The 27,745-nt window shown below is 36.8% G+C and overlaps 1 protein-coding gene across 1 annotated transcript in view; it reads left to right on the top strand.

Moving 5' to 3' along the window:
* ATRNL1 (attractin like 1) overlaps positions 1-27,351 on the top strand; it is a 784,866-nt gene extending 757,515 nt beyond the window's left edge. Inside the window, exon 29 of the mRNA XM_072805187.1 lies at positions 25,172-27,351. Coding sequence (XP_072661288.1) covers positions 25,172-25,296 — 125 coding nt within the window. The 3' untranslated portion in view covers positions 25,297-27,351. The remainder of the gene's footprint in view (positions 1-25,171) is intronic.
* Positions 27,352-27,745: the final 394 nt, after the last annotated feature.

The following is a 27,745-nucleotide window of genomic DNA, read 5'->3' as shown; positions in this document are numbered from 1 at the left end:
CAAGCATCAGCTTTGAGTAGGTCCTTAGGTCCCAGTCAGGCCTTCAGAAGACTGTCACCATGGCCAACATCATAGTTGCAACCTCAGGAGAGACCTGGAGCTCAGCTCAGCTACTCCCAGATTTTGACTCACAGAAACTGTGAGCTTAATAAATGCTTGTTATCTTAAGTATATAACTTTGGGTGCAGTTTGTTACAATGACCTAACAGAGTAATGGGCTATCCCAATGTAAAAAAGTCTTACAAAGAATTAGGTGAGAATTCCTCACTTTTTGATAGGCCTTGAAAAGGAAGAATCAGCTTTGGTCCACCACTAGTGTTTTTCACATTTTAGCCAAGGGGATGCACTTACAATAGTGATTCTCAGCAGGGGCAATCCACCCCATAAATTGTTTTCAGAAATTTGCAGATCATTCTAGGTTTTCATAATTAGGGCCACTTTAAAGGCAGTTAGTAGGCAAGGCACAGTAGCCTTAGATGCCCTGTGGAGCATGGGACAATACAACACAGTGAAGAATCATCCTACCCCTTACCAGTGTAGCGTGCCCTGCTGGCCATTCATGAAGGTAAAGATGAAAAAAAAAATTCTTAAAAGCTGTCTGAACTTATAATTTCTATTCCACATTAAACTCATTTTTAACACTTTTATTTTTTTAACACTTCTAATATATACTGCACTTTCCACTTAGAAACACTGTGTAAGTTGATAAACGATATTTTTTTCATAGAACCTTTCTCTAGAATTGTTCAAAACTACCTCAGTGGTAACAGTGATCCTCATATATTAAGTTACCAACAATGTACTCACATCAACCTATATTTATACCTGAAGAATTCTACAAGTAGGTAGGAAGTATCTTGCTACTCATAATATAGCCATATGCAAGCCATATGGAGAACCATTGCTCTCGATCATTACAGACATGCTGAGAGGCAGTATGGTAGAGCAGAGTAATAGTCAGACTTGGATTCAAATCCTGATTCTACCATTTGACGTGATTAGTAACTTTTTACTTCTTTCAGGATTAAGTTTTCCCACCTGTATAGTAAGGTAATAACAACTATGTTTGCGGATTGTTGGAAGTGTTAATCTTTTAAAGTGTTCAGGGTAGGGGAGCCTTGGTGCCTCAGTCAGTTAAGCACCTGCTTTCAGCTCAGGTCATCATCCTGGGGTCCTGGGATAGAGCCCCATATCCCTGCTGAGCACGAGCCTACTTCTCCTTCTTCTGCCTGCCACTCCCCCTGCTTGGGCTCATGCTCTCTCTCTCTGTCAAATAAGTAAATAAATAAAATCTTTAAAAAATAAAATAAAGTGTTCAGGGTAGTACCTGGCCCATTGTGATTGTGTAATAGTGACACATATCGTGTGAAGTAATAATACATGTTTTGATCCATTCCGTAATGGCAAATCGGTGTGCTTATTCCTCCCAGGTGTGCTAGATAGGATGCCAGCTTGATTCTGAAACCTAACAATAGTCATGATTTAAAATAATAACAGAGAAACCCAATGAGATACAAGGAATTATTTAGCTTAAGAGTAGAGACAGAGCTTCTTCAGTCAGTTGTGAGCTTGGAAGTATAGGTTAAAATTATTAGGATGTTAAGAGATCTCCAGAGTTTTTTTTTTTTTTTCCATTATGGATTAGCATTTTCAGTTATATTTGTGATGCAGAGAGTAACTGTCCCCCATACCACAAAAGGTTATAAAAAGCTACAATAAAAGACAGTGAATCTGGGATTTACACTTCTTACAGAGTCACGATGGATTCCACTATCCACATCCCTCCTCTCCATGCAGAGACAATGACGGAGTGACAACTATTGAGAATCGGTGTGTTTGGGTGCATGCTGTCTTCTGATCTCTCCTCTGTGCTCATTAATGGGTAGAACCTCCTTCTGACTCTAGCACACATGTGCCAAAATGTGTTCTGTCCTCAACCCAGTCATTGCTACTGCTCGTGGAACTCAGGCCATCAAAAGCCAAAGTTATCCCAAGCACCTCCAAAGAAATGGGAAAAGCCAGACCATGCGCAAGAGGGGGTAATATTAAGACTGTAATTCTGAGACACCCAACTGTCTCCTGCTGGGGAGTAATCTGTTTATCCACCTTAGAGACACCTAGACTCTGAGAGGGGCACAAGAACCCAGCTAGCCAGGTCTGGCAGGAGATTTATTTGCTAGAACACCCAGGGGGAACCCTTACAAGGGGCAAAGAAGCCCTAAAATTCAAGGAATGGATTTAAGCCATCCTTTAAAGTGACCTTGCATTATTAACCAAAATCTGGATTAATTTTCATTATGCTTCTTAAAAAAATCACCTTCATAACCTCAGATGGAAGCATTAATAAAAGAGGAAAGGCTTCTAGTCAGTATCACAAAGAGAAGTTATATAAACTCAATTATTTTATAGAAAGGGGTACTAAAATTACCAAAAAAAAACTTTTAAGAGAAAAAATGAGTATGTTAAGAATTATCAAAATATCAGTACTTCTTTCTATAACTGATGTATATATAGAGGATATTTAAATATAAATTGCCCGTGAACCAAAATGAGAAGAATAGCACAATAACAGAAATGGTTATTGAAACCATCTGAAACTTCCTCTATGTTCCACATTATCAAATAATGATATGACAGTCCAAGTTGCTCACAGAATAAGATAGCTTCAGAGAAATTTTAGTACACATTTCTGTAGTTTCACAAAAGGAGCTCCCTGAAAACTTAGAAGATGGTTTATATAATGCAATTATTTAATCAAGAATGTCAAATACCAGCCATCACACTACCTGCTTTTTAAAGTCAAGGAGGCTGGAAACTAAAGAGGGTGTTTGAAAAAGAGGCAGGGGAAGAACAAATGACAAAAGGTAGAGAAAAATGATGACATAGAGTCTAAAGGAGATGAGCATAGATCATAGCTCTGCGGTATTTAGTTCTCAAAAGTTTATATGTGAAGTATGTATGAAAAGATAAAAAAGAAAACTATAGAATTAGCAACTTCTTTTTTAAAAAAAGGATGAAGTAAGAGACACAAGTTACAATATGGTGTTTTGTTTTATTTTTTAAGATTTTATTTATTTGAGAGAAAGAGAGAGCGTGGCCGGGGAGTGGCAGGGGTGGGCAGTGTGCAGAAGGAGAGGGAGAAGCAGGCTCCCCGCTGAGCAGAGAGCCCGATGCAGGGCTCGATCCCATATGAGGATCCTGGGATCATGACCTGATATGAAAACAGATGCTTAACCAACTGAGCCACCCAGGTGCCCATCAACATGTTAAGTTTCATCTCCAGGTTTCACTGGACTGCAGTTGGAGAATACATTCCTCATTTACCTTCTAGCCAATGCTGTTCTATATGGTTAGAGAGTACCAAGCAGTAGGTGCCACATAAATGTACCTAGTATCGATATCAGAAAAAATACAACATAAATAATCTTTAGGCAGTGGCTGATTTCCTAAAAAGTGGTGTCAGTATGAAATATCAGTGAATCCCTTGATTTTGAAATGAAATTATCCTAAATTTAATAACCTTTTTATAACTCTGTATTTTCGTTTATTTTTAAGATTTTATTTATTTGAGAGAGAGAGAAAGAGAGTACAAGCAGGGAGAAGAGGGAGAAGTAGGCTCCACACTGAGCAAGGAGCTGATGTGGGACCCTGAGATCATGACCTGAGCCGAAGGCAGACACCTAACAACTGACTGAGGCACCCCAATAACTCTGTATTTTCAAATAATATAAAATAAAAAAAACAGATTAACTGAATACTGTAGTAATTCAGGGTTAACCAAAAGTTTCTGTGTTTCAAACATATGAGTGAAAATGTTTCTCAAACACTAGGCTTCCCTACGCCAGTGATTTCGACTCACCTGGAATAGCAGGGCAAAGGTTTACTTAGCTGATGAGGCTGTTGCACACCTCATTACCTGGGCTGTTGGTCAAGATGGTATTGGATGAGGGCCTGAAACTTCTCTGAACCCAGCCCCACATGCTTACCAAAATTTTGGCCTTAAGATTTACTTGAAATGAAAAAGTCTGTGGATATGCATAAGCAGTTTAGCATTGCCTATCTTTGGGAAAATATTTATTTATTTATTTATTTATTTATTTATTTATTTATTTATTTGATTTTATTTATTTATTCATGAGAGACACACAGAGGCAGAAGGAGAAGGAGGCTCCTCGCAGGGAGCCCAATGTGGGGATCGATCCCTAGATTAGGGATCATGCCCTGAGCCAAAGACAGACACTCAACCACTGAACCACCCAGGCGTTCCTGGGAAAATATTTTTATTTTAATCCTTATTTTTTAGAGAAACACCATAATTTGTCAAGTGAGATTAGTATGTTTTACTAAGGAAACTAGAATCAAGAGTGGTTTCTCTGTCTGTAATTATTAGCTAAAATTTCACTTAATTTAAGGGGAACCTGGGTGGTGCAGATGGTTGAGCAGCTTGGTTTTGCTCAGGTAATGATCTCAGGGTGGTGAGATTGAGCAATGTATGGGCTCTGCGCTCAGCATGAAGTCTGCTTAAGTTTCTCTCTTTCTCCCCCTGACCTTCCTGCCCAAGTGTGCTCTCTCTCTCTCTCTCTAATAAGTAAATAAATCTTTAAAATTTAATGTTAAAAAATTTTCTGAAGATAAATAGCCCATCAAAATTAAGTATACTTTAAAATAAAATAACATAACCCTTTTCATATATAAATAATATAAATAATATCCCCATCAAAATTAAGTATACTTTAAAATAAAATAACATAACCTTTTTCATATATAAATAATATCCCTTTTTTTCCAATTTATTTATTTTAGAGAGCACAAGAGAGCAGTGTTCCAGGGGAGGCAGAGGGAGAGAGAGAATCTCAAGCAGACTCACTGCTGAGAAGGGAGCCAGACACGAGGCTAGAGCCCATGACCCTGAGATCATGATCTGAGCCAAAATCAAGAGTTGAGCACTTAACCAACTGAGCAATCCACATGCCCCAGTAGTATTCTTTCTTAGTAGTAAGGATTACCTCTAGCAAAAAAATATTCTTTTTTTTCTGGCCTATGTGGTAGTATAAAGAAGAGATTTTAATATTTAAAAATTAGTAAGAAAATAAGTAAAGTGATATCTTTCATAAAAAGAATAACATACAGAAAAAAAGAGTTGTAAGTTAAGAGAAGAAATTAGATTTACTTCTATAGACACAAAGACCTAAAAGAATAAAACTAATTTAGAATTTTTAGCACAAGGAAAATACAACTTGTGTAGTAAGTGGACACATGGATTATTTTTTCCTATCCTTAAGATATTTGTGTTTCTTTACCCTGCAGTAAAAAGAGAATATGAATCATTTCCACAAATGAGTGTAATACGTGAATTACAAAGAGCTATTCAATTTTTTGTTAAGATCATTCTGTAGTCACTTATAGTCTTTTTTGTCCAGGGCCTTTACTTAAGGATTGAAATTTTTCTAGTTATGATAAAGTGGTCCCATGATTTAAATTATTTAAATTGTTATATGCACATCTTCATGCAGCCCAGCAATTAATGTATATATATATATATATATATAAATGCATGCATATCACCACATATGTAATATGTATGTAGTAGATAAAATATTAGAATTACCTTTCATTCAAAAGTGATTAACAAGGTTTGAACATTTGCTAAGAATATTGTGATCGCTGTTGCCTTTGGCAACTACTTTTGTATTTTCTTATTAATAGTAAAGTTTAAATTTTAAAAAAATCAATTGGGGCACCTGGGTGGCACAGTCAACTGAGTGTCTGACTCTTGATTTCGACTTAGGTTATGATCTCAGGGTTGTGGGATCGAGCCCCACATCAGGCTTTGCTCTGCAGGGAGTCTGCTTCTCTCCCTCTCCTCTGCCCCTTCCATCCCTCTCATATGAACTCTCTCTTGCTCTCAAAATAAATAAATAAATTTTAAAATTAAAAAATAATAAATAAAAAATAAAACAAGCAGAGACAGCGTAGGAATACCTTGTTATTAGGGAAGGCTCTTCCAAATAACACATAAAACATAGGAATCATAAAGATGGTCTGTAATTTGAACTACATATGAAAGCAAGTTTTATGCTAAGAGAATAAGTAAAACAAAGTAGAAAGATAAATAGCAAAATTAGAGAAATATTTGCAACACAGTATTCTGCTGTTGAATGTTTCTTTATCCAAACCTTTTCACAGTGATATAAACTTGTAAATGTATTTGACAGTATTTCATTGACTTGTCAAAAATATCAATGCACAATGTAGGTGTCAGGAACAGTTTGAGTGCTATTTTCATGCTATTGCTTAAAAATCTAAATTCTGCACTAAGTGTTTCATGTTATGATTCAGCATCATCTTCGAGCTCAAACTATAGTCTCAAATGGCAGGAACAAGAAGCAGCAGGGTTCAGGAGGAACCAAAGTTATTTAAACACCAAATTAGTCCTTAATAATTCTAACTTTTCGGTGTTTTCCAATGGAGAAAATGAAATAATCCCCTTCACTACTCTGCCCCCTGGACAGTTTGTGATACTGAATTATTTTTTCCCCATGTATTAAACTGGGAAATTTCTAAGATTCCGTCTAGCTCTAAAATTTTCTGGTTCTCTGAATATCCCCATTATTATCATGACATCTCATTTTGCTGAAAGGAGGTTAAATCGGTAGTCTCTTATCTTATATCTATCTTTGTGAGAAAGAGTAAAGAAAACCGAATTCAGTTTCTTCATGATTAATGCATTTGTCAAATTCTTTCCAAGTAGCAAATTAATTTATTGTGTTTTTTCATGAATGCAAATTAAAGCCGTGCAAACTATTGTAAAACTTAGCAGTCCTTTTTCATAAATTAAAGCTAACTGATTTAATGTTAATGAAAGGAACTATATTCAAATACAAATTTTAATAACTTGGGTGGAAAGAAAATCTTAGACTTCATAAGCCTTTCCTTACATAAAATTCATGTAACTTGAACAGAAAGTCATTAAAAAGTAATTTTCTATATTGAAGCCTGTATTAATTACCTTGTATGAAACTCTGAAAAGTTCCTTAATAAATGTCTGGTCCTATGTGTCCCTAAGAAGGAGAATTGTCTATTGATTAGTTAATTATCCCAAACCAAGGGCACCAAATTCAGTTTCTGATGATCACTGTCTTACCTTTTTTCCTTTGAAATTCTCATCAAAACCAGAAGTAAAACAGCTTAAAAAAATAAGGGAGTATTTTGCTTATGTTCCTATGGGCAATATAGTAAGTACCAGGATAAATTTAATAGAATATTTTGCAATTTGTTGGTTCTTAGGACTTAATCTGAAACTCCATAATGTGTGTGTGTGTGTGTGTGTGTGTGTGTGTGTGTGGTGTATGTATGTGTGTGTGTGTGTAAAGCATCTTCATTGGAAGGATCAGATTTTAAGAATGATTTTAGAAATATGTCCTGTAAGCTTGATTCTTTCATACTCATAACAATGTCTAAATTCACTTCAATAGGAGTATAAGAAGCAAAGGCATTATCAAACTCATTGAATCCTTGTGTTCTTTGATGTAACTAACCCATTTTATAGAATCCTTCTCTGAAGAACATGAGAAAATCAAAGTCAATATTTTCCTTTACGTTTGTATTATAACTGCATTTGTGCTTGATTTTCACTCAGGTCAACAAGGAGAAATTTCAACTTTTGTAATGACTGAATAAACCTGAATAAGCCTGCAATGACTGAATAGCCCCTATAGTGGCTAATTTATGCTCACATCTTTAAAAAGGAAAATTTTGTTAATGCTAAGTGTGATTCCATATATTTCATACTGGGATTCAGGAATTTTTTGTGTAATAATAAAAGTACCTGTTTTTTTTTTTAATATTAAAGTTTGCAACATTTACTAAATTCAAAAGGCAGTGCTAGATTAGATTTAATGCTCACTAATTTCGGGACTAATCATTTAAACTGAGAAAGAGAAATCTAAAACATGAATCTTTGATACATTCTATCTTATTTTTATGTTACACTAAAGTCATAAGAATCGATAAAACAATGAGACTAAAGCTGAAATAGGTCCAAAATCTTTTTGGCTCATCATCTAGGAACCAGAGAAGTACCAAGTATGAAGGAGTCCACCGTGCTTGAGTAGGTCAGACCATCAATTACTTTATCCTGCTTGCAATAGTCGTCTCTGTTGGGTTTTACTTTAAGAGAAAATGAACTTATGGAAGAGCACCATGGGCTTCCTCTGATGAACACATGTAAAATCTTCACCCACTTTTTAAGTATATCTGAGCTGCCTTAACATCTTTCAAAATGTCAGCAGTGATTACACTACATTATGGGATAATTAATATGAACTTTTATCTCAAAGCTAATTTTGAGTTAATACTAGAACAAAACACATGTCAATATGTTAAAGATGGAAAGTTGAACGGACTGCTTTTGTATATAAAAATATATTTTTTTCTCTTTTCAAATGTCAGTCTAATATAAATGTTTGAGAAAGGTTAAGTAATCTGTGAGAGAGCATCTTGTGAAGTTTGTGGTGTAGTTTCTAAAATCCTTTCAGAGAATGCGGTATAGATCCTTTCATATTAAAATATTGGTGATTTTAAGCAGTTAGGGAAGTATCTCATCATATACCTGGATTCAAGGGATGTAGCTGGGGTTGATTAACTATGTCCAATTTACAATTTGATACCAGTGCTCCATATTTTAAAATTATCTTCAGGTGGCATCCTGCACCCTGTTTCCTTCTTCTAAACCAGTCTTTTCCCAAATTAGCTGAAATGACTGAAAAATTTATTTCATCCCACAGTAGTTCTAGAGATATATATCAGACTTTTGCTCCTAAGATGCTTCTGCGTGTTTAATTGCACATCTAAATACAGGCTATGTTCACTATTGGAGTGTATCAACTCTGCCTGTTGGATCATAAAATTCAAGACATCATCTGGACATGTCATGACAACCAGGCAGTTTGGCCACCTACAATTTAATTGTTGCTTTTATTTGAATTAAAATTAAATTTGGGGTATAATTGGTTAACTCTTTGATTCAGCTGTGTCAGTTCTGGCCATACAAGTACTTCTGTACAAAGATAGCCATATTTTGTCTAAGACAGTTCACTCAATATTTTTTACAGAAAACACTGTTTATAATCCCCTTCAAAGAATATATATGCAGCTGGGAGTAATGCTGATGGACTTCAGACATCTAGTCCTTGAGCCATAGAATCTGCTATTTTGTACACTAACTATCTTTTGCAGATTATCCTACCTTTCTATAAATAGTGGGTGGCCCTTTGGCATTGTGGCTTATTGACTCAAGGTCAGTACTTTAGTTCTACCTTCTTTTCTCTCAATTAGTACTTGACCAAAGAAATAAAAACAGCTGGTTTGCTGTTTGCAACTCTGGAAAGTGAAATGGGAATGAAATATAATCCATTAAATTCTGCAGTTATTCATAGGGCACGTGCATTTGTTCTGATTATTACAATCTTTGTCCAAATGTGTTTAAATGGTAGTCTTTTACAAAAAAATAATAAAAATTGTAAAAGCAAGGGAGACTCAATGTGCTTAATTATAAATAAATCATTTATAGTTTGTCCTTTCAAGATCTTCTTTACATCCTTTACTGGCAAGTCTTAAGTACCTTTTAAAATAAAAGTTACTAAAAAAAAATAAATAAATAAAATTAAATAAAAATTACTGTTTGCATTCTCCAACTTTAATAAGTGAGGGTTTAGAGTAAGGAATATAAAACAAAATCTGATGAAATATATGTACTTTTTTGCATGCATGTGTGAATATTTTTAAAATTTCTCTGATGAAATATATGTACTTTTTTGCATGCATGTGTGAATATTTTTAAAATTTCTATTATTGAAGTGTAGTTGGTATGCAATATTATATGGTTCAGGTGTACAACATAGTGATTTGACAATTCTGTATATTACTCAGCGCTCACCACAATAAGTGTGGTTACCGTCTGTCACTATACATTATTACAGTATTTACTATATTCTCTATGCTATCTTTTTCATCCTTGTGTCTTATTTATTTTACAACTGGAATATTGTACCTCTTAATCTCCATCTACTTTACGCCTCCCCCATTCCCTTCCCCTCTGGCAACCACCTGTTTGATTTCTGTCTTTATGAGTGCATTTCTGGTATTTGTTTTGTTTTTTCAGATTCCACATGTAAGTGAAATCATATGGCATTTGTCTTTCTTTTTCTGATTTATTTCAACTTAATGTATTACCATTGAGGTCCATCCATCTTGTCACAAGTGGCAAGAGCTCATTTTTTATGGCTCAGTAATATTCCATTATATTCCAATATTCCAATATATAGTTTCACATCATCTTTATCCATTCATTTATCAATGGGTACTTAGGTTTTTACATATCTTGGGTATTGTAAATAATACTGCAATAAACATAGGGGAGCTTATATCTTTGGGGGTTAGTGTTTTCTTTTCCTTTGGAAAATACCCCAAAATTGAGATTGTTGGGCCATATGGTATTTCTATTTTTAATTTTTTGAGGAACCCCCATACTGTTTTCCAATTTACCTTCTTACCAAGAGTGCACAAGGGCTCCCTTTTCTCTATATCCTCACCAACATTTGTTGTTTCTTGTCTCTTTGATACTAGCATTCTGACTGGTGTGAGGTAGTATCTCTTTGTGGTTTTTGGTTTGCATTTCCCTGATTATGAGTAATGTTGAGCATCTTCTCATGTGTCTGTTTGCCACCTGTATGTCTGCTTTGGGAAAATGTCTATTCATGTCCTTTGCCCATTTTTAAATCAGATTATGTTTTTGTTGTTTTTGGTGCTGACCTGTAGAAGTTCTTTATGTATTTTAGATATTAGCCCAGTATCAGATATATCATTTGCAAACATCTTCTTCCATTCAGTAGGTTACCTTTTTGTTTTGTTGATGGTTTCCTTTGCTATGTAAAACCTTTTCATTTTGGCGTAGTCCCAATAGTTGATTTTTGTTTTTATTCCCCTTGCCTGAGGAGACATATCCATAGATATGTTACTGAGGCCAATGCCCAAGAGATCACTGCCTATGTTTTCTTTTAGGAGTTTTATGGCTTCAGGTCTCCACGTTCAGATCTTTAATCCGTTTTGAGTTTATTTTTGTGTATGGTGTAAGAAAGTGGTCCACTTTCATTTTTGCATGTAGCTGTGCAGTTTTCCCAATGCTGTTTATTGAAGAGGCTGTCTTTTCCCATTGTATATTCTTGCTGCCTTTGTCATAGATTAATTGACTATACATGCATGGGTTTATTTCTGGGCTCTCTCTCCTAGTGCATTGATCTATGTGTCTTGAAATAAATATATATTTAAAACTTTATAGTACCATACTTCTGCTGTACTTCTATACTTTCTTAGATTTAATTCCTCTAAAATGTAAGTTTCTTTTCTTTATTAAAAAAAAAAAAAACTTTTCCTCTAATTATGGGAACTCATCAACCATTGGGCTGAAAGTCAGCGGCAGCTGGATGGTGAACTGGCCCCTTGCCCAGACCTCAGAGTAAGACTAATTTGAAAACCCTTTACAGAATGCAGCCCAGAGCCTGCTGCTCAGAAGATCCTGCTCTAATCAACCATTGATCATAAGAGATTTCCTTTATTGACCTGAAAGCAAGTTTTTTCATCTTCCTGCCAGCTAAGGCACTTACTGAAAGTAGGTAGATAAAATCCAAAGTGAATATGCCTAATAAAGAAGGCAAAGTATTCCATCTCTCCCCACAAATGACATTCTGATTCTCCAGTGGGACTTCTATAATACGTGTATGAATAAGAATTTCTGTCTCCATCCATCTCTTAACCCATTTCATTGTCACTCTGTCAGGAACCTATGATTAGCAAGATATCCCTTCTATAAATACGTATGGCAAGTCATTTGTGAAACTATGGTCAAGGATTGTAGAACAATGTATGGGAATTCTTTTTGTGTTTGCAGATACCTTGGAATGAATGCAGGAAAATGTTTATCCCCCCCGGATATAATGTCAGAAAGTTCCAGATCATTCTGAAGTCTGTTCCCTCTATGATTTACCTGCCTGTAGAGTTTGAAAGATTCCCACTAGTGCTGACTCTTTATGACACTTCTCAATTTACAGTAGCTCAGAGGACACTTTGATGGTTTCCAAAGGCAAAATGGGGCAAAATGGCACTTTTTTCACTCAGAAGGGTCAGCATTTATGGGACATGCTCAGTCAGATTCTCAAAATTGCTTCAGAGAATGAAGAAGGTTTCTTTTATACTATTTTCTGTTAGATTAAAGGAGGTCATTTAAACAAACTACTTCCCCGAAGTCCCTGTTTTGAATTACTGGAGAAAGTGTATACTATCTGGGGTCTTGGATCACTTAGCAAACATCAGAGGGATGGTTTGGAGTCTGTTTTGGGAAAAACACAGTCCAACTATATTGCCTTTTCCTTCAGCAAAGGAGATTTATCAATGATCAATTTGGTTACAGATACATCTGTTTTTGTTAAAATGCCTTTGGCCATTAAGTTATCTGTAATAACTTTTGGTAGGGTTTAAGCAATTTATAATAATATTAATGGAAAAATCATGATTTGGTATGGCATTTTTCGCTTCCATTTTATCTAAATGGCTAGAAGTGAGGATTTGCATAATTTCATCTAGCTTTTTTTCCCTCCCATTTTTGCCATGATCTGAGAGTTTTATACAGAAGACATAAATTGTATCAACTTAGGGGAGCAGAAATATCATCTTGTGCAATACTAAACTTCATTCTTTTTTAGCTTGTTTTTAAATAATCATTGTGGTCTCTACGTACTACGTGGCATTTTAAGCTTTGAATCTGTCTACTGTACTCTCATGTATTCTTATATAAATGCTATGGAGAACAGTGATTCACAGTACCACCCAACACTGTTTAACCTTGATTGAAAATTATAATCTAGTTTCTTATAAATAGGTATCTGAACTCGAAAAAATTATTTGTGTTTTTGTGTTGGCCCTAACTTTGCACAAATCTCCAGAGAGAGAGAGAGATCAGAACGTGAAAGGCAAACTGATTTTTCCTTTTGAGAAGTGGTTCATTCAGGAACTGAAAGAAGCTTATGATGGAACTTCCAGAGTTGATTTAAAATTCTCAGTCTCTCCAAAGACATTTAGGGAGACTTGAATTGCTAATGCTTCGCTGCCAAGCAAGTGTGGCAGCTGTTTCAATTTTTCATCAATATTGTACACACAGCCACAGATATTAAAACCTGTTTATAGACAATGTTGACGAAGGTACTGAGCCAGATGCTCACTAGTGTAGCTTTCACTGTCTGGTCATAAGCATGTTCAGGCCTTAAGGGGTGGCACCATGCAGGAGACTGTCCCCTGGGTCACCTTCTTGGACAAGATATTATTTATAGGTACACTGGTGCTGTGGTGGTCCCTCCCTGTCCTGCATTATTCCCATGCTCCACTCACTGTCTCTTTTACAGCTAAGTACAGGGATTAGAGAAAATAAGGAAGTCAGCCCCTATTTCTGAATACCTTCAAGGTAAAACAACACTGAGACTTCTAATCAGAATTTACTTCCTTAGCAGCGCAAAGGGTCATGATACATCGTTTAATCCTCATTCAAGTAATATTTATTGCCCACTGTTTTGGACTAAGCATTAAGATATAAAGGTGAGTAAAAACATAGCTCTTATATTTAAAGTGCTCCCAGTCATGGGTAGGCAGAGTTAGAATACAAAATTGTATTATCACATAAAGAGTTAGAAAATTAAACTTAAAAAAAAAAAAGAAACCTATTCGGTTGTCCAGAGATTGCTAGATATAAGGTTAACCCCAGCCTTGTCTTTGACACTGTCCACCCTTCCTACTTCTCTGATATGTAACTTAGAGCCAATCCTCAATTAGTGTTACTGGCATCATATAACCCACATCTGACAGTGAGTACAAACCATACCTAATACTACTGGTTTGGTTCTCACTCTGGTAGAAGTATGTCTAGTCCTTGAAGAGTCCTTAACCAGCAAGAACAAATGCACATCTCTAGCAAGGAAGTCTGTGGACTCAGCTTATTGATCCCCAGATTTCACAGTGATGCTTGCGACAGCCTACTCTGCTGCCACCCGAGAGCGTGTACAGGAGAGGAGGCCAGCAGTGGTATCTGGGTCCTTGCTGCTGGCCTGCTGAAGAGAGGCAGCTGCAGTCATAAATTTGGAGAGCCAGAGTGACCTTAGGAACCACCTACTCCACTTCCTTCCAAGAGAAATCTCTCAAGGGACATTCTGAATTTCAGATCAAGAAATGCTTGGAAGCCACAAACTCAGCTGGCTTATAGTTGTCATGGAATTTTGTGGCTATTTGTTGCAAACAGAAACAGGATCCACGGGTTAGAACTAGCCTCTGACTAGTCTTCTTACAGAGTCTGTGGACAATCTCGGTTCTGCCTTTCTCCCACCTCTCTGGTGCTCTGTCTTCTTCTGGGCTCCCCCCGCCCCATTGCCAGTCCTCTCTTCTCGGTCTTCTCTCCTTCTCACTCTGTTCTTTCTACCAAGAACAGCCTCATCCACCCCAAGATTTGCACCGCCCTCATTTAATTGAGAGTTGTTTCTGCAGAGCAGTACTTGCTAATGGCAGTGGGGCAGTGTCATGAGCTTTTCTACCCTTGCGTTTCCCACCTGCCACCAAATGTCAGTGCCCAAGGCAACCGTGGAAACCCCAGCTGAAAATGGCAGAACCACAGTCAGCCCAGGTCCCCGAGTAACTACATGGTCAGATGCTGTACTCACTCCCTCCTCCTTCCTCCACATGTGTCCTGACACCAAACAGGAAGCCCATCTTGGACTTTACATAGTGACAATCTAACATGTTAAGCCACTGAGATTTCAGGCTTTAACTTTATTATAACAGCTAGCATCACTTACCTCTACCTCTTACAAAGCCTTCAGAGTCTATCCACGCAAAACATTCTGGGTATCTCTGGGCTAGACTTTATTCCCGAGCCTCTTAGCAGCATATCTGGCTAGACGGCTCCACTAAGATGTCCCACAGGTCATCGAATTCAGGACATCTAGAACTGAACAAATGATCCACCACCTTCCTTGGCTGTTCTGTTTCTCCTTCACATATCAGCGAATAGCATTTGTATGCGCTTAGCCACGCAAGCCAGAAAGCTGGGAGTTGTTCTAGATTACTCCCTATCTTTCATCTTCAGTATTAATCTCTCCCAAAATATCTTTCCTGTTCATCATTTTTCTCTCTCTTTATTGCCGTTTTCTTATCTGGTTTTAATTATCTTGGCCTTATCCCCAACTCTCATCCATCCGAGCTACCACTAGGAGTGTCTCTTTGAAATAAAGAACTGGTTATGCCTCTCCACTGCTTAAAATCATCCCCTGGCTGTTTCTGGCTTGCAGATGAAACATCTCTTTCCAGGTTTGGTCCCCTGGGGTTGTCTCATGGACTCCCTTCTGCTTCCTTCTGTCTCACTGTTCTCTTGTTCACACCTGTGCTCCACCCCTAGCAAATGTCCAGAAGTTTCAGATGCCCTTGGTTGAAGTTTTAGTTCTCTCTAACCAGAACACAAGCTGACTCTTCTCCTGAATGGCCCTTTCTCATCTTTCAAACCTCAGCTCAGAAATCACCTTCCCTAGGAATCTCTGACCTCCACACCCACCGCAGAGCTCTCGCTTCCACTGTTTTTTCTCCCCGCATGCCTTGGGCCTACTTCATAGAATTTGTCTCTGCGCACTTATTAGCAAATCTAGGAGTGTTTATATTCTTGCCCTAGCTTAATGCTGTTTAATAACAGCTCTTTGACAACAGCCCACCTCAACCATGCTAGCTGTATTTGCCCTCAACACATGTTCATCCATTTAACCCATGCTGTCATCTACTCCTATCTGCATAAATGGATAAAACAATGCACATCAAGTGCTGAGGGCAATGCCCAGCATATAGTAAGCATTCACTCAATGTTAATAGAATAGGGCTTTTAAAAAATATTATTGTTATTGTTTTTATTACCATCAGCCTTAATCAGTGCCTTTGACCTTAACTGATTTCATACCTCTACCAGTTTTTTTAATTTTGTGGGGTTTCCCCCTCATTGGCTCAAAATCATGTGTTGCTCATTTGTACTACAGTAGCAAGTTCCTTCTAATGATAAAAAGTGAGCAGAGTTCAAGTCAAAGGATCTGGAAGCCTGGGTTCAGGTACCACCTCTAGAACCAGTTGTGTAAGCCTGGATCAGTCATTTCATCACTCATTTGGGCCATTAGTGAAGGGAGGATGGAAAGAGCCCTGATAAAGATAGCAGAATAGTCTTGAGAAATAACCTAGATAATTAATGGAAAAGCACTTTATCTCTAAAAAGTGTATAGAAGTTCATTATTAGTAGTATTTCCAGTAATACAAGCAATTTAATATAAACAATGTTTTCTCTATTGAATGTTGTCATCTCTGTATCTTGCCATTGCCACTTTCAATTATTTTCATATTCTCTAATGAGTGGCAACACATATAAGTCATCTGTACTTCTATGAACAAGTTCTCAATTTTGTTATCCAAGTCATCAAAATAATTCTGATTTGAGGACTGAACACAGTACCAACTCACTAACAATGTTGTTCTAAATTGGTGCTGTCTGCAAGTCTTTGAGTTCACCCTTCTATCCAATTTTGTTCCTTATTTGGCGTTTCACAAAGGCACACTAGTTTTTTGGATGAATGAATGAATGCCATTAAAGGAGAGAGGCAAAGTTTTGAGTGCCCAGTGTTTTGTCAGCTGCTCCCTACTTGACTTCAAACTTCTCACTTCATCATTTTGATGATGGTGATGGTGATAATGATGATGGTGGTGATGGTGATGATTGACATATTTGAGCTCTTAGGTGCCAGGCACTTTCCTAAGCCCTTCACATTTAATCTTCACAATAACTTGGTCAAAATAATACAAGAGCTTGATTTAGTATAATGGAAGCTCCATGGAATATGGAATTTTTTTATGTCTTATCTGTCTGATTCATTGCTAAATTCTTAGGGACTCAGTGTGGTGCCTGGAACATATAGTAGACACTCAAGAAATAATAGTTGAGTGAAGTGATTTGCTCTTCAGACACTTTCTTGATACTTAGGATTTTGGAGTTTTCTGGACATTTATAATTTGATTGTGATTTCTTACTAGTAGTAGTAGTAGCTGATTTTTTTAATTAAAATTATTAATTAGCTTTGTGTAATACATTTTACTTTATAAATGTTTTCACATATAGTCTCATTTAATTTAAAGCAATCAATGACATTTTAGTACTGGAAATGCTAAAATACAATGTCTCTACCAAATGAAAAATAAGATATGATTATAATATTGCCACAGTTTGATCTTTACAATGAATGATCAGTAAGCATTTTAATTAATTTAAAGGTGATTGGGACTTAAAATAAAAATTATCATTTTTTAGATTTCCTTAATTGAAAGAAGAGAATACTAGAAAATATTTCCCCAGGTAGCTTAGGATAAGGGAATTCTCAATTGGAAATTTACTTAACAATGTGGAAGAGCTGCAAGGCTGATTCTTGTCATGTTTGTGGCTCTAAATAAAATATATATATATATATATATGTTTTTAAATGAATCAGCACAATTTTTTTACATGTAATTAAAATTGGAACTAGTAAGATATAAAAGAAACTTTACTTTTTAAAAAAGCATGAGGATTTGCATTAAACAATGCCTTGAGACAGTAATAACCATGATTTACTCAGCACATTCTAACCAATCAGAGAACAGTCCATATACAATTTAGGGAGTACTTGGCAATGTTATACAAGGTGGCATCTGTGTTGGCATCTGTAGGGTTACATTTCATAAAGCTTATACAGTGTGTCTTTAAATCAAACTTTAAAATGTTATGATGTGTTAAAGGCCAAACAAAATAGTATAACCAGAATACAGTTATCATTTTTATTTAAACACTGACATCTGCAGTTGTCATTGGTTTTGAGTAGATGAAGGGAAACATTTCTTTAAACTCTCAGACGAATATGACTAGTCCATTTGTCATTCCAATGTTTTCACTATTTGAAGTATTTCAATTTTGGTTCAACAATGTAACCTTTGGAGTTTTGCCTAATAATGACTTCAGTTGCCCTGGCCTTCCAACAGATAAATTAAAATGGAAATGCATATTTTCTAATTATGCATCCAGCCCTAGTTGCGTATTGGCAAGGGTGGCCAGACTGAATGCTAAATTAAGCCTGCACAATAGCTAGAGTCTATGTAACACCAAAGTTTCCCAAAGTCACTTTCTTAATCATGTGAAGGATAGCCAGGACTCTGATCAGTAGTATGTAGCTGTATACAATCAGAGGGAAAACATTTAAACATCCCAGCATGGTATTTCCATTTAAATCTGATTACAGTGAAATAAAACTGTAGCCATTAAAGGTTTAGAAGAACTACAAATACAAGCCGTAAAAGAAGACAGATAGTAAATGAGGTAGTAAAACATTTCAGCAGGGCAAACAGTTTACAGCGTTCATTCAAGTCGTCCTGAAGCAGACTATGTAATTCACTGCAGACCCTGCACCGTTCCCTGAGCTCCACTTAAACCTGCAATTAACCTTTCACGCCTAATGAAGCTGTTTTCCTGGAAAATTAAAATATATAGTGGTGCCTGCTTTTACACAGACTTGGGAGGAGAGCGTTTCAAAATGAATGACTTTTCGGAGGCTTTGTTCAAATGTAAAATGGAAGTGCTATGTTTGTATATAAAGTGAGAGTGTTCTTTCCAAGGCAATTTCACTTGATGTGCAGTATTTTATTACTGTACTTATTAATTGTTCTGCATAATTGTAAAAAAACCCACACATCAGTAATTTTATGATTACATTGTTACTGCTGGAGTCTACTAATACCATTTCACTTCCATTAGGAAAAACTAGAGTTTTACTAAAGATAACTCAACTCCTAATGTTTCTCCTTGGTGGTTTTCATTGCAAATTTAGTGGTTTAAAAAGATATATTTATCATTTAAATATGTAGCTGTTAGTCATTTCTGTTGCTTTCTTTTAGGGCATGTCTGCACGTGTTCATTGAGAACCAAAGTTCTTAATTTTAGGAAGAAGTAGTAGGTCTTTTTCTAAGAATCCGGGTAAAAGTCTGATTTTGGTATATCTCCTACTTATTACTAAATCTCTTTGGTGGCTCTTGGCATTCAAACCAGTAGCTACTAAATTGTGCCCCTGTTCTGAAGGAAAACTGCATGGTCCCAAAGGGGTCTGCTTCCTTCACAGCCTTCCCTGCCCTGGGTAATCCAGAGCAGCCACTGGGGATTGTCCACGTTAGCAGGGGATAGTTGAAAACACCACAAGGCCATGGCAAATGGAATAGGAAACAGAAGATGGTTCTTTCTTTCTTCTGAGGTGTATAATTCATATTTAAATAATCTAAATGTCATAGTGTCTGGTATTTAAGAACTAAAAGTGCAAAAAGGTAAAGCTTATAATAAATATTTAAACCCCAGCATTTTTATTGAATCTACCGGCATATTTTGATGTAAATTCTGCTAGCCTGCAGCGTCTGTGCATCATCTTGACATGGTAAATGAAATTCCTTTAGACCACCAGTCTAAAATAATGAATTGTTCCCCCAGTTAATTGTATTGCTTTGATAACAAGGAACTATGGTAGGCCTAGAGAACACAATAAGTGGATTTCATCAGATGATTTGTGTGACGTTTTGAAAAATGATCTTCTAGAGTGACCTGATTTTAATGGAACTCAAACTGCAGGCAGCCTGTGCCACTGCACCGCATCCTATTGGCAGGAAGTGCTTCCTCCAATGGCACCAGGAGGGTGGGGTCGTCACCGGAAAACGTCTCCCTGGGGGACAAATTTCCCAGGGAAATCTAAAGGAGGAGAAAGTCCCTCAAAGGGCAATATGGATAACTTTTTTTTAAGTTGTTTTTATTTTATTGATGCATTAAAAAAAAATCCGGGAAAGATCTCAAGCTACCTTTATCTCTTCATTACCAGTGTGAAAATAAACCCAGACCAACCAAATAACATGAAAGCTATTTATTCAGAACTTATTCTAGCAATGGAGTCCTCCATCATTGTGTGTTTGTGTTTGCCAGACACTTAAAAAAAGACAAATGTGTGGGACATAGTGGAACAAAGAGAAGGCTTCAGGTATGCCCTGATTGGAAGCCACTGGCACAGGAAAGCTAAAATCAGGTTAACTAGAAACAGCGTGCCCTATATGATTGGTTAGGGGTGCGTATTTGCCTTTCTCTGGTTGGTCCTGAGTTAGAAGTAGGGACAAAAATTAGGGACTTTGTCAGTTATTAATCACGTTGACTGGATGGGACCCATTGTTACAGGGGCAATTGTTTGACTTCCTGGATTGTTACTAGAGATAGCAGCCTGACCTCCCCCAAACCTGACATGCAGGCTGGCTTCCTACTCTGGTTATTGGAGATAGAGATGATTTCCTGAGCATGTTGCTGCAGGTGTGGGCCAGAGTTCTATTTTTATGTCATGGTCTGGCTGTTTCCTATTTATATAGTCTCTTACCAGCATATACATGTTATACGCAGAGGGGAATAATACTGTTTTTCTTAAAGAGCTACTGACAACTTTTCTTTTTATCAATTAAGATTCCCTACAATAAAGTATACTAAAGGGCAAGGATAGAAACTATTTTAATTTCTCAATCCTCTCTTTCTTTTTAAAAGAGTCTTCTGGGATCCCTGGGTGGCGCAGCGGTTTGGCGCCTGCCTTTGGCCCAGGGCGCGATCCTGGAGACCCGGGATCGAATCCCATGTCGGGCTCCCGGTGCATGGAGCCTGCTTCTCCCTCTGCCTATGTCTCTGCCTCTCTCCCTCTCTCTGTGACTATCACAAATAAATAAAAATAAAAAAATAAAATAAAATAAAAGAGTCTTCCACACACTAGACACTTTGGGAAGACTGGGACCTGGTTTCTCCTTTTACTCTTCTGTCCAGGGCCTCTTTCTTGTAGATTGACTGGGGACTAGCAATTTCTGGGCTGTTGTTTTAGAGTTCTCCCTATAGTATAATATGAAGAAATGCAAAAATAGTAATAAAAACTTACACAATTTTACATGAACGTACATGCAGTTATTATGATTATTATGCCGTTCATAATTAAATTACAAGATTGTAAAAAGGAGCAACTCATGGTGTGCCACAGCTGTGTAGTCCTGTAAAGGACCCAAGCTTAAATCTAAACAAAAACATCGTTTGGCCCATCCAGAGGATGAGTGCTGGGCACGTGGCCCTCGGAGCATCCTCTGTGAGCACACCTGGGGGACACTCAAATATCACTGCCTGTAGGAACCCAAGGTTCCTAGGTACATATTGCCATTTATGCAGAATCTGTAAGTGTAGCTGATAGTTCCATTTCCATAAGAAAGAACAAAAATTTGTCAAATTAAAAATAAGCATGATTTGTGATTTTACTTATAAATTAAGGACTGAAATATGGTCTATGGCTTATTATTTTCAACTGGATGTGTTTCCAAGCTTAAAATTCACTAGTGAACCCAGGATATTTGTGAGAGACACTACTTTAATTAAGCTTTGGATTTCAAAAACCCTGAAATACAAAGGCACAGTGGCAGTTTCTGATTAGCATGGAACTTCCTGTTTGGGCATCTCAAAGTGTTTGCTTCTCTCCTGAATCCTTATATCTTCTGTAAGGAAAACAACATTTGCAGCCACAGGTAAATGGAAAAGCATGGTTTTTCAGAGCTTCTTTGGACTGGATCATGCAGTAGTTTAATGAATAACATGATTTCATATTTAGATGCTGTGATCATTGCAATTAGTGTAAGTGGTCTCTGTCTGCATTAAAAGAGACATATATTCTTTGTCACATTTGGCTGTCTCTGGATAAGAGAGTGCCAGGAATGAAATAACAGAAGGTTGTGAATTATAACAGAAGTATGCCAAGAGATCTGTGGAAACTTAAAGTCTGCCTGAACTGAACTTTTTGTTAGCACAACCATGTACTGTGAAGTCTTTTTTTTTTTTTAAACATGTACTTCAGCTCCCTCCTTTGAAGAAAATAATGAACTAATTACTTCCTACAGCAGAATAAGTGGTTGAAACTTCTATGTTGGACACTTCAGGAGTTCATATATGCTCTTCCAAGACCAAGAAAGCAATTTTTATTTAAACTTTGAACCTTTGAACTTGCATTATCTCTAAGTAATTCAGAATAATTATCTGTATCCTGAAAGAGCAGATTATTTAATAGGAATCCTTAAAAGGTAAATATCTAAGATTATCAGCCTGGCCAGTGATTACTCTAACTTTTTAATCCTTTTCCTCCCTCACATCATTAATTTCTCCTTCCCACAAATACTTTCTCTTCTGTTTTCACATGTACATAAAACTCCTTTTTTCCTTTAAAAAATAGATGTACTCAGATAATCCTATGTATTCCCATATATCTCATCTGACCTGTTGCCTCCCCTGTGTACCAGCTCACTTACCTCTTCCCAGGGCCAAATGGCTGAGACATGGAACTTATATATGTTGCCACATTTTTTTCTCACCCCATTCCTTGCTTAACTTTCAGATCTCCTTCCTCAGTTAGGTATGGAAATGACTCAAAGGCCAGCTGAATCTTCTTTGAGAAAGATCTGATGGTCTCTGCATTCAGCCTCACTGCTGGCCCATTTGATGCTCTTGGCCGACTCCTGAACCCTGGCATCCCTTGACTTCTGCAGTGCTGTCCTAGGCTGGTTGACCCTCCTCTTACACTATCTGTTTCCTTCCACTGGTATTTCTTTCTGTTCATAAGCCTTTCGAGTTCTGTTCTTGCCAGATCGTCTTTAAGTCTTACCCTAAATTGACCCACAGGAGTAAAATAATTCAATGGTATCTTACATAGTTTAAGATCCAAAAGTGAGGCTTCTTCTTAAGAGCAGCACATTGAGGAGATGTCTGCAGGGCTCAGGGTTTGATTCAACTTTCAAGTTCAAGTCTCCAAGACCCAGGAGATGGGAAAATGAACCAAAAGTTCTTTAGTGACCTCCTTAAAGCAAGCAGACTGGTCTCTTGGTTTAGCATGGTGACTTGTCACATTTTGTTTTACTCAAGAATTACATGAGACTGAACAGAAACTAAAATGATTCATGTATGCTTATGATACACCAAAGTATCTGGCTAGACCATTGCTTGTACAAATTAAGAAAAGTCTTGACTATCTATGAACATCTTACTAATGTTCTTGTCAATCAGTAGACAAAATGATGTAACAAAATAGTATTCTTTAAATTCCCTATGATAGCTAGAGATCCACTTTTGTGCTGATAGCTGCTGCTAATACTCAAGGTTTTTTTCCTGTTTAAAAAATATCAAACTTTCTTCCATGTCTGCTTATACATAACACAACTCTGTGCCTGGGTGTTTTCTTCTTAAAAACACTTGAGGAAAAAAGAGAATGAAAAGACAGACCACAGATTTGTAGAAAATACTTGCAAAACACAGATCTGAAAGAGACTGGTATCTAAAATGTAAATGAAGTCTCTTAAAACTCAACAATAAGAAAAGAAACAGTTCAATTAAAAATGGGCAAAAGGGGATGCCTGGGTGGCTCAGCAGTTGAGCGTCTGCCTTCTGCTCAGGGCATGATCCTGGAGTTCCAGGATCACGTCCCACATGGGGCTCCCTGCATGGAGCCTGCTTCTGCCTCTGCCTGTGTCTCTGTCTCTCTCTTTCTGTGTCTCTCATGAATAAATAAATAAAATCTTTTTAAAAAATGGGCAAAAGATCTCAACAGATACCTCAAAAAATACACATCTGACAAGTAAGCTTATGAAAAAGATGCTTAACATCATATGTTACTATGGAATTGCAAATTAAAACAACCATAAGCTATAGTTACATACCTATTCAAATGGCTAAAATCCCACACACCAACACCAAATACTGACAAAGATGTGGTACAATGAATGAGAAGCTCTCATTCATTGCCAGTGGGAATGCAAAATAGCACAGCCCCTATGGAAGACAGTTAGATAGTTTCCTTCAAAGCTGTTTGTGAATTGGAAACGTATGTCTATACCGCCTTGTTTATAATTCCCAAAAATTAAAAGCAGTGAAAATTTAATAGGGGAATGGATAAACAAACTGTGGCATATCCATACAATGGAATATTATTTAGCAACAAATATAAATGAACCATTGAACCAAAAAAGATATGATGGAACTTAAAGGCATATTATTAAGCAAAATAAGACCATCTGGGGCAGCCCAGGTGGCTCAGCCCAGGTGGCTCAGTGGTTTAGCGCTGCCTTCAGCCCAAGGCCTGATCCTGGAGACCCAGGATCGAGTCCCCTGTCAGGCTCCCTGCGGGGAGCCTGCTTCTCCCTCTGCCTGTGTCTCTGCCTCTCTTTCTTTCTCTCTCTCTGTGTCTCTCATGAATAAATAAATAAAATCTTTAAAAAAATAATAGGACCATCTGAAAAGGCTATCTACAATGATTCCAACTATGTGTCTCCAACTATATGACATTCTGGAAAAGGCAAAACTAGAGACTTTTTAAAACGATCAGTCATTATCAGAGGCTCGGGAAAAGAATAAGTTGGTAAAGCACAGGGGATTTTAAAAGTAGCAAAACTACTCTGTATGATACTCTAATGTTGAATATGTGACATTATGCATTTGTCAAAACCCATAAAATATACAATACAAAGAGTGAACATTAATGCAAACCATGGACTTTGCTTGATAATCATGTATTAATATTGGCTCAATTTTTCTTTAAGACTGCTCAAAATTTTTAGAAAAATCTTAATACATTGGCTTGTATTCTACAAAAATAATAGTAACACTGAAAAATCTGTGTACAGCTAGAACAAACCTGTATTCAGATGTGGGAACTAAGGTGTGGGAACTAAGCTGGTTGTGATGTTTTTGTCACACACTGAATTTGATTGTCGAAGGTCAGACAGATAATTAACTGTTAGATCCTTGTTCTTCTTCATGTGTGAAGATCATGTCTCAGTTGAGAAACATTTTACATGATACATGATAACAAGCTACATGATAACTTCTAGTAAACAGCTGTATGTTTGATGACTAAATATCAAACAATAAGAAATACGGTGCTAAGACACTGTATCCTGGAAATGGCTAACCAAATATTTGAATGATTTTTTCCTCTTCTTTCAGGCCTTGCAATCGCCAGTGCCCTAATAGATATTTCACAACAGAAGCCTTCAGATAGTAAAGACAAGACTTCAGGAGTCCGAAATCGAAAACATCACCTCTCAACACGTCAAGGAACTTGTGTCTGAGAAACAGAAACTCTCCCGGATATTCTGAAATGTTTGATTTTATAAATGACTTCTATTGAGGCTGGTCTATGGCCTCAGTTTTTATGGAGGCAAATCTCTGTATGGTCCCAGGGCTCAAGTACAGTTCCCTCCAAATGGGCAATGACCCGAGTGGCCAGAGAACGTTTGTGACTTTTAAGAAAGTAACGATATTGACAGTCACGGGCGATAAAGTCAGTTTTTACGACTCTCTTAGGCTTATCATATATAACATTAAATTACTCTGGAAAAAGATGTATATTGTTTCTTAATGCAGAAGGAAAATATGTAATTCATATAAACCAAACTGTTTATATCCCAAGACTTTAAAGAAAGACATTTTATAATGCCTGAATGATGAGAATTGTACAGTTTTTGCCTCATAAGCAAACTTAAATCACTTGTATATGAACAGGAAATGGACAAATTGCAATGGCTTTAAATGTTGTTTTATCTCACTGTAAATGTAAAAGCAAGATTTTGATTTAGTAGGATATAGGTAATGTATTTAAATATTCCACATGACCATATCATGTCCACACTCAGTTTGAGAATGTGACTATTTCCACCTAACTGGAACGCAGACCAAAATGAGTCCATTTGGATGGATGGTATGTGCAACTTCACAGGAGGTTTATTAGAATTCTGAGTGAAAAGGACATTCCTGTCGTCCACGCCAACTGCCTAACTCATTATCAGAGCTGATAGAGCATGGAAAAACCTGCCCAGCAATCTATTTTTCCCCTCTTTCCAAAAACCCTCCAATACCAAACCTGAAGAGAGCTGAAATAGTTATTTTATAGTGTGCAAGCTTCAGCTCCAGTGTGGTAATTTTTTTTAATTGCTTAGGAATCATTGGATCAGACCTAAATGATCCATCTGCATTTCTGTAAGAACAGATCATCTTCTGTTGGCCTTCCTCTCCTAGCTGCTAGATTTTATCTACCTTTTACAAATATGGAAAGTATCTTAGAGGTGACACCCCCCCCCAAGTTTTAATTCAATCCAGGTTCCTTCTTGCCAACTATCCACTTAGAATATAAGTAGAGAAAAGCATTTGTTGGCAAGGAGCTACAGTATTCTTATTCCTGACATGAATACATTGGTGTCACGAGAGAAAGTTTCCAGTTTAAAAAATAAGTGCATCGTTGTCCACATTTAGTGTATTCTTAATGATTCAAAAATCTGAATTATGGCAGAAAGGAAAAATGATTTAAAACAGCTTTTGCATTGGAACGGAGAATCATTTGTGTCCTAGTGTTGACAACGGTTCACTAGAACTCTGTAGCATTAACAGATCTTGTTTGGCTATATCTTGTGACTACAGGATATATGTAGAAAGCAGTGACAGAGATCCAAAGCTGTTTCATACAATTAGCTTTGTTCACTCTGAAAGTCATTTAAATACAATTGGCGTTTAGTACGATACATGTACTTTTCATGTTCTTTGGATTTCTGGAAGGTAATGACACTTTACTGTTTACAGCTAATGCATAGTACTTGCATGCCGTGGTCGTGCAGTAGCAGAATATGACCCTATTGTGATATTCAATGTTTATTTCATGATGCCATTTATACATAGCTTCATTTGATGAGGATCGAATGTAATATGTAACAGGAATGATCATACAATAGGTAGTTGCATCGTATATAAGATTGCTAGGTTGCATCTAACCATGACTATCATTGTTTTGATAATTAGGCACTTCTTAATTATAGTATATATTCCTTATGTTGGCATGATAATTTTGCTATTTTCTATGCATTAAAAATAAGACTAATTCTTAGAATAATTTTATCTATAGCCTGTGGGTTTTTGGGAGAGGGGGGCGGGAGTGGAGCTGGTTGTTTTTGCCTCCCTGTGATATTTTCTCTCTCTCTCAAAAAAAGAAGTGAGCAAAGTTTGTAAATGTCTCCTAAAAACAATCAAGTAATTTTATTAGCTTCTTTTTGAACCCTTTAAATGTTGATTTTTCTCCTGGAAAAATAAATCGACAAAACTGGTGACTACAGAAATATAATCATTTAAAAATAAAACGATTGCCCAATTTGTTTTAATTCTCTAACGATTGTCATGAGAGAAGGCTTAATATAACAAAAACATGAAAGTGTACAATTGTATGTAGAATTTATTTCAGTTATACTTTTGGAGAGACCAAGCAAACAGTATTACTATGAAAAAATCGCCAAGCTTCATCCACCTTGAATCCCTCTGGGTTCCCAACACTTGAAAATTTGAATTTTAGAGAATTACAGGACATCATGCAATGTGAAGTTAAAGTCATACTGTATATGTCTGGGCCAAATATTGCTAACTCTGTGACTAATTATGCAATATCTTCTCAACTTATCAAAGCTTTTTACTGGCAGTAAAATTCTTCACCCTCAGGTGAAGTAGATTGAAAAGACCTTGGAGATTATCACTTTGAAT

The sequence above is a fragment of the Canis lupus genome, chromosome 29, assembly GCF_048164855.1.
Source record: "Canis lupus baileyi chromosome 29, mCanLup2.hap1, whole genome shotgun sequence".
Classification (NCBI taxonomy): Eukaryota; Metazoa; Chordata; class Mammalia; order Carnivora; family Canidae; genus Canis; species Canis lupus.
This window is presented reverse-complemented; position numbering and strand designations above follow the sequence as displayed.